Consider the following 8,271-nt stretch of genomic DNA (forward strand, 5'->3'; position numbering starts at 1 on the left):
CATACCATCTTAAGCCGGCTGATGGTATGGCCCGGGTTTGCCCGCCAAGCATTCCAGCCAGCTGCCTACCACTGCAATGACCGGTGAGTGTGTGTGAGTGTATGTGTGCATGTATGGATGAGAGAGAAAAAGTATCGTGGCAAGTGTGCACCCTTGGTCACGAGACTTAACAGCAGAAGTGGAAATGAATGAGGTGTGAGTGCCGGTTATTGTACAGTTTGTAACTGGATGTATGTCCTGTGTGTGTGTGTGTGTGTGTGTGTGCTACGCGGCGGGTGTGCCGCGTCGGCATGCCGGCCCGCTAACCTCCGCTAGTGACGGCGTCGCTCCGTCACATATATATACATGTATATATTATTACTATTTTCTTTATTTGTTTTATTCCCTTTTTGCACTGTTTGGAAATTTTATTTATTTATTTCTACTATTCCTATCTCTCTCTCTATATATATATATACACATATACGTTCACATATATATTTTTACTTCTTTATTTTTATTTATCTTATTACTATTGTTTCGGTGTGGAACAGGTACACAACGGATTTCACTGCGCGTTATACCATGTAGAACTGTGTTTGCGACCAATTAAAGACCTTGAATCCTTGAATTCTAGCCTGACCTGAATGATTGCTGGGGTGTGGCTTAATTTCGATCAATGTACAAGAGGAGGAAAGGTGCATAAGAGGCAACGTTTGTTATGAGAGCTTCCTCTTTGCAGAATCCACACCAAGACAACCATGAAGTTCCGTACGAAGCAAACTTTCCTTTTTCTGGTCTCTGTTTTTTGTCTCTGCGTTGCTGCAGAGCTGCAGGGTAAGTCAACTCATTTACTTACTTACTAAACAACACTGAGGTCATGTCAGATAGTGATGTTGCTGCAGCATGTCAGATTTAGTTCAGAGTTGTTTATGTGTATTTTGGGACCCAAAACTAAGTTCTCTAAAATATTTTTGGCAGAAATTTGAGAATTTCACATGTCCTCAGACAGAGTTTTTTTTTTTTTTTTTAAATCAGAATCGACTTTATTGGCCAAGTTTGTATACGGAAATAAGGAATTTGACTCTCTGTGTACAGTCATCAGAAAAACAAACAAACAACTAAGTTCCAAAAAATAAAGTAAAAAATTAGGAGTCCAGAAATGAACTATCCATCCATTATCTATACTCCGCTTAATCCTCACCAGGGTCGTTGGGGGCTGGAGTCTATCCCAGCTGACTTAGGACACCCTGGACAGGTCACCAGTCTATCACAGGGCTACACTTAGAGACAGACAACCAAGCACACTCACATTCACACCTACGGACAATTTAGAATCACCAATCAACATGTTTTTGGACTGTGGGAGGAAGCCAGAGAACCCGGAGAGAACCCACGCTGCACGGGGAGAACATACAAACTCCACGCAGAAAGATCCCGGGTGTCCTCACCAGGACGCGAACCGGCGACCTTCTTGCTGCGAGGCAACGACGCTAACCATCGAGCACCTTGCAGCCCAGAAATAAACTAGATTCATTCAATGTGCAAACCTACAAGTTGTTTTCCATGTTGAAATTTAATAGCAAAAGAAGTTTATTTTGCCTTACCTCATATTCTCCATAGTGAAATGAACACTGAACCGAGACACTGATGACAATAATTCAACAATAAATCTCATGTTCATCAAAACACATTATGGAACGCGTTACAACAATGAAACAACTGAAATAAAAATACAAAAGCTGCACAAAACAATGCAAAAGTGTGAGTATGCACTTTGCACATCCACCAGATGTAACCAGATGTAGGCTACGTGTACACATTAACTGACCCATCTGGATGCATTTTAGGTATATGTTACACTCGGACAAATGACGATGACTTCCGTCCAGATTCCAGTGACTTTATTTATCCAGCAACAGCTGTAAACAGACTGCAAACAGAATGATCGCGGACATTTCGGCTCGCGAAACACTGCCACCCTCTGGTGTAAGTGGGTATTGCCCCACAGCCACTTCAGGTGGGCAGGTGAGCCCCTTATAAGTGACACAAGCATTCATACATAAGAAAAATAATGGTGGGGGGACCAAGCTAATTGCAGGAAATAACAGAGACAACTCTAGACACAATCAGAACTAACAACATGTCCAGCCACATATATGTGCAAAATGATCCTCATTGAATGTTGTTTAATTTAACTACTGGCTCTTACAAATGTACTCTTCTAATTAATGATTATATTTTTATTTTTCTGGATTGATTTTATCTGCCTCTTTGCTTCTAACATAATTAATTACTAATTATGTTTATGTTCTGTGGACTGACTTTATCTGTCCTCTTATACTTTGGTGTGAAGCACTTGGAATTACCTAATTGTGAACTGTGCTATACAAATAAACCTGCCTCGCCTTGCCTTGCCTAATTTCAACATAAAGACAACATGAAAGCAACTTGTAACTGCACACATCATGACAATATATAGACTCTTTGGACACCAGGTTTTGTGCTCCTATGACTGATGCCACATCACCATTTTGGCAGATTGCCACAGATCAAACTCCACTGATGTTCAAGGCCTCAAAAGCTGATAAAATGTTGATCAAAGGCTGTGTTTTTTGTGGGAAATGTGGACACATTTATATATTTGCACTTATGGGGCACAATTACCATCCTTGTTTGACATATTTGCACTCCCCCCGCACCACTTGTAAGGGGTCACTAGTTAAAGAACTGGCCTATGCTGGAACTATTCAATCATTTTGATTTGCTGGACACAATTTTGTCTGTGTCTTTACTAAATGTCATGCCTGTGGGAGCTCTAACTCTGGAGATACTGAACCCTTAAAATTTCCTTCAGGGTAAGATATATTTTTGAGGGTAAAAATAAATCAAATAAGATAAAAATTGTTGCACACACACACAAAAAAAGGGAAATTCTCTAAATTCAACCACAGATATTTTTACAGAACTTAGTTTTGGGTCATTAATGACAAAGTCTGAAGAGATGTACTATGGATCTGACTGCACTGGTAATGGATAATAGTGTGGTAAAGAAAGGGGACGGTTTCTTCTGATTGGACAAAGAGTGTAGCGGCTGATTTCCTGCCTGAGTTAATCCCTGGTGATGTCACCTATGTGAGGTGGCAGGATGAGTTTGCTGGAAGGTAAAATGGGCATTAAACAGCAGGATTCCGTTCGAGACTGAGATAAAATCAGACGTTTGTGGCACTCTGGGGGGGACGAAGCTGTTTGTAACTGTCAGCGTTGCCGGCAGTGAAGACAGTCAAGCAGGCGAGCTGTTCCTGAGGGAAGGTTTGAAGCCTCCTGTAGACAGAGCGGCCTGGGAATAGCTTGTGCCTTTGACCTGTGTTCATGTTTATTTAATTGATTGGCATATCGCGCCAAATACACCCTGAGATCATTGGATCGATTCCTGCTCGTTCCTAGTTTGTTGTGATCATGTATACTGGTAAATATATCTATATAAATATAAATGTATCTAAATTACATTTAAAAGTACAAAATACATCCAAAATGCCAAGAACGCCATATGACATAACTAACAACCAGATGTTGCACATCTGGGGGAATCTGGTTTTCCTCAAAGAAATGATTAAATTGCCAAAATGTTCGGTTATGATTTTGACTGATTCTAATATCCCAACAGCACCTGAAGTCCACACGGAGCTCGGGAGTCTGAGAGGTGAGTCTGTGACTGTGAAGGGCAAAGAGACAAGAGTCCACGCCTTCCTGGGTGTCCCATTTGCCAGGCCACCCGTGGGTCCTTCCCTGAGACTGGCTCCACCTCGGCCTGTAGAGGGATGGAAAGGAGTGAGAGACGCCACCAAGCAGCCACCCATGTAAGACACATGTGCTGCAGTGTTTGAACACCACACTTGGAGGAATGATGTCCAACACTGATTGACAAAAATGTCTCTTTTTCAGGTGCATTCAACATAGACAGACAACTCTTGATATATTTTCTAATTTTGGTGAACTACTGGACGATTTGCCAGACATTTCAGAAGACTGTCTTTACCTGAACATTTACACGCCTGCAAACAGAGCGAAAGATGCCAAGCTCCCAGTAAGAACTCTTTGCTACAGGTTTAAGTAGCTGATACTGTTTAGCTACCGAGATTCAGCCTTAGGAAAGTTTAGAAAGTATTCATGGAAGAGTCTGTTTTTAATACTTGTAAAAAAAAAATGTATTCTGGTGCTTATATTTAGACAGATTGCAATGAGATTACCTCTAACTTCAAGCTGATGTTCTATTTTTGTCATCGCCAGTTTTATTCAAGTCCTCGTTTAGTTTAATTTTTAAGACTTCTATGTGGTGAGCTCGGCAGGAATGACATAAAAATGTCCTGTTGGCTTTGAAATAAAGATCAATACCTTTAATTACTTTACCAGGTCATGGTCTGGATCCACGGTGGGGGCCTCTTTTGTGGGTCAGCTTCAATGTATGATGGCTCTGCTCTGGCTGCTTACCAGGATGTGGTCGTGGTGTTGATCCAGTATCGTTTGGGAGTTCTGGGCTTTCTCAGGTAAATAGAATCAAGTTGCTAAGAAAAGTTAGTACATACTGTGGCTATGTTCTGTTACTTTGAATAGGATTTGTGCCACATGGTAACACCAGTTCAAAGTTGACTCATTTTTACCAGCTGCTGTAAACATGATCTGGTCGACACTAACTCTGTGTTCTATCCAGCACCGGAGATGAACACATATCAGGGAACTTTGGGCTCATGGATCAGATAGAAGCTCTGAGGTGGGTCCAGCAGCACATTCACAACTTTGGAGGAAACCCAGATTTAGTGACCATATTTGGGGAGTCAGCTGGTGGAGTGAGTGTATCTCTCCTGGTAAGAATCATTTTAAAAGTAATTATAAAAACACTGAACATTTATGTATTTTCAAAGTTAATTCTTCTTTTCTAACAGCTTTTCTCACCATTGTCTGATGGCCTGTTCCACCGTGCCATTGCTGAGAGCGGCACAGCTGCAATGGATTATCTTGTGTCAGATAATCCTCTGCCAATGACGCAGGTCAATAAGCAATGTGGTTACCTTTTTTAGAATATTAGAGCATATTTGTCTTCTTCTAAATTGTTGACAATGATTCTTCACATCTCCCCTCAGATGGTTGCAAATGCATCTGGCTGTAGCATCGAAAGCACAGAGAAGATTGGGGATTGCATGAGAAACCTTGATATTGACACTATAGTGGCTCTTGCGAAGGTGAGACACTGTGTGCTAAAAAAACTAATATAGACTGCTGAGAACAGATTAGTCAAATGTGAGCCCAAAGTCTTGGGCAAAATTTCTGTTAACTGAAGGTTTTTGTTCTGTCTCAACTTTCACACATTTTATTCTCTCAAGCACGCAAACTTGGGATCTTCGGCAAGTGTTGATGGACACGTCCTGATAAACCCTGTGGAGGAGCACCTCCGTAAACATCAATTCTTCCCTGTACCATTTATGATTGGCGTTAATAATGACGAAGCGGGATTTGTTCTCCCTAATGTAAGTGTTGAATTGTTTCAAAATTTTGAGTAAATGAAGGGCTTACTGATCTCCAGATGATTAAAATTTAGTGTTGCTTTGCTTGTGTGCTTATCTGACATTTTAACTGCCTTGGTCTTCCTTTAGTTCTTTGGTCCTCCTGACTGGAAAGAAGGAATGGATCGGGAGCAGGCCACGAACCTAATGTCCATTTTCTTACCTGATGTAAGACAGACGCCACTTGTTATTATAATATTACTGTTCCTCAACATGCTCAGGCTTCTTTGACAGATGTGTGACTTTTTCAAGCCTAAAGATGCAGTCAAGAGAGATTTGATGATTCATGAATATATTGGAACTGGAGAAGACCGTGTAAGAAACAGAGATGGGTGGATTAAGTGGATGGCCGATGTTTTATTTAACATTCCAGTCATTAAAACTGCTAATGCTCACAGAGGTAATTATTTGGCAAGATTTTGCAAATCCTTCAAAGTAGCAATATTTGATATTTACACACACTTTGATAATCAAATACCACATCTATTTGTCTATTGTTAGATGCAGGCACCACTGTATACCTGTATGAGTACCAGCATGCTCCCAAATTCCTGCAGAAAAAAAGACCGAGCTTTGTCGGGAGTGATCATGAAGATGAAATCTTTATTGTGTTTGGATTCTGCTTCACAACTACCCACATCAAATTAGCTGGTAAGTGCAACAGATCACCAGATACTTTGGCTGTCTTTTTTTTTTTTTTAAATATGACCAATAGGCTCAGCAATAAAATCATCTAAAAGATTGAAGAGATAGGGATCCAAGGACTTTTTTTTTTTTTAGATCAATAGCCTTCAAAGCTTTACAGATCTCCACACTAGAAGTAGGTCTTAAAATAAAGGGGTACTTATGTGGGTGTCCTTAAGTGTACAAGAATTAGATTTAAAGCCCTTGGACCCTGCTTCATATATGTTATAATAGCCCCAGTTGATATAAAATGCAAATTAGAAAATTCATGTAAAGTCACTAAAATCCAGTCAGGGAGGTGCAACTGAAAATGATTTTATACAGCAAGAAATACTCACTTGTGCTTGGAAGTTTTAGAGCTTTTGCAGTTGCAAAGGGTGGACTTCCTAATAATGAGTAAGACTCACAAAGAGTGAGATGATGAATATTGACTGACTTGGTTGAGTCTAGAAAGACCAAGAAGGCACATATTAATTAATGAATAAACCAACATGATGCTTGAATAAGAAACCAAAGACCACCAGCCATACAGGCCTAGTTGTGATGCATAGCACAGCAGAGTATTCAGAAAAGCCACTTTAGTTACTTGTCTAACTGTGTACAGGCACTGATTAGCAAACAGCAGTCCAGCAGGTTGGGTGATACGACCAGGTCTCATAAAACTCACGTAGGTCTTCAAGCACCCAGCAACAGTAACTTCAACTGACTGTTGAGTACTTGAAGGAGCTAGTAGATATCCGCAAGCTTGTAGATGGAGGACAGAAGTTTCTCAGTGTAGAGGGTAATTTTATCCTTGGAGCCTGGAGCAGCCCAGCATCAGTAACACAACTCCTTTTTGGGTTGTTGTAGGAAGCCAGCAGGTTTCAAATTTGCACCTCTTGAGTAGAAAAGACAAGTGACGGTCAGAGCTCACATGCAGGCACATCAACAAATGACTGGACTGATAGCGATCTTGGAATGTTCCAAGATATGGATCCATTGGAGTACAAAATGTTTCACCTATTTGTCAACATTTCAGATGCATGCGCTGAAGACGAGGAACAGTTGAGCAGAATCGTGATGAGCTACTGGGGCAACTTTGCTCGCACAGGGTAGGAATTACTGCTTATACGTTATAGTATACACGGAGATGACACAAACTTGTTTATAACTTTGTGTATATGTGTGTGCAGGTCTCCTAACGGGGATGGCCTTGCCCATTGGCCAAAGTATGGAGCAGAAGAGGAGTATCTGGCAATTGGTTTGAAGGAGCAGGTAGTTGGTCGAGCCCTGAACAAAGACCGGGTTGTGTTTATGACTCAGACCCTCCCAGAGAAGGTCCGACAACATAATGAAAACACAGAGCACAGCGAGCTATAAAACAATTACATCGCTTCATTCTGTTTCATCACTTTTGTATTAATTAGAATTAAACTCGCCAAAAATGCCGTAGACATCCTGTGTTTAACCATTGTGACAGTAACAGTCATTTGACCACGAGGACATTTTTGTCCTTTTGGTTGGTTGGTCGGAGCAGGACTCAGGTGACCCTGGAACTGAATGTTTTTCAATTTTGAAAAATAAATCTTCTTTTTGTGTATTTGTGTATTTGTGTTTTTCCTTGAGAAATACAAGGCAATAGGTCAATCAGAAGCTAAAAACACTGATAAACAGTTAGTTGGCATTTTACATGGACTATAAGTTATCACGTGACATTCTTTGATCTTGTGCTGTTAAGAAAATAATAATGCATCAGAATCAATGTTGTGACTAATCACAGTTATCAGACTGCATGTATTAAATGGAAAATATTTCGTTGAAAATAACAAAGCAGCACTTTTCAAAGGCGAATCATGCAAATAGCTGAGTTTACAGATTGGAGACTACATAAAACACAAATGCTACATTAGAGATTTTATTCATTTCATGTGTCAAATACAAAGCGATGATGTTTTAGCAGCCATTTTGTAGCACACCATCACAGATGTTTAGTTGGGCTCAATGGAACATAAAAAAATACTTAAGTAAAGTTGATGGTACCGGCTGACAGAACATCGGATATAGAGTT

At 40.4% G+C, this 8,271-nt stretch overlaps 1 protein-coding gene across 1 annotated transcript; it reads left to right on the forward strand.

Moving 5' to 3' along the window:
• The first annotated feature begins 718 nt into the window (after positions 1–718).
• ces2b (carboxylesterase 2b) lies at positions 719–7,803 on the forward strand. The gene is made up of 13 exons (XM_008293911.1): positions 719–816; positions 3,647–3,839; positions 3,925–4,066; positions 4,393–4,526; positions 4,691–4,844; positions 4,923–5,027; positions 5,121–5,219; positions 5,361–5,504; positions 5,631–5,708; positions 5,793–5,940; positions 6,042–6,191; positions 7,243–7,315; positions 7,397–7,803. Exons 1-13 carry the CDS (start codon positions 741–743, stop codon positions 7,581–7,583), a joined length of 1,683 nt encoding a protein of 560 aa, XP_008292133.1. The 5' UTR covers positions 719–740; the 3' UTR covers positions 7,584–7,803.
• Positions 7,804–8,271: the final 468 nt, after the last annotated feature.

The sequence above is a fragment of the Stegastes partitus genome, unplaced genomic scaffold, assembly GCF_000690725.1.
Source record: "Stegastes partitus isolate 25-593 unplaced genomic scaffold, Stegastes_partitus-1.0.2 Scaffold922, whole genome shotgun sequence".
NCBI classification, from domain to species: domain Eukaryota; kingdom Metazoa; phylum Chordata; class Actinopteri; family Pomacentridae; genus Stegastes; species Stegastes partitus.

What these genes read in the sequence shown, in the direction of transcription:
- ces2b (XM_008293911.1), top strand. Translation starts at nt 741, where the DNA reads ATGAAGTTCCGTACGAAGCAAACTTTCCTTTTTCTGGTCTCTGTTTTT. An exon ending in CGAAAGATGCCAAGCTCCCA is followed by an intron (nt 4,067 to 4,392) that starts GTAAGAACTCTT and finishes TTACTTTACCAG; the next exon opens with GTCATGGTCTGGATCCACGG. An exon ending in TACCCACATCAAATTAGCTG is followed by an intron (nt 6,192 to 7,242) that starts GTAAGTGCAACA and finishes TCAACATTTCAG; the next exon opens with ATGCATGCGCTGAAGACGAG.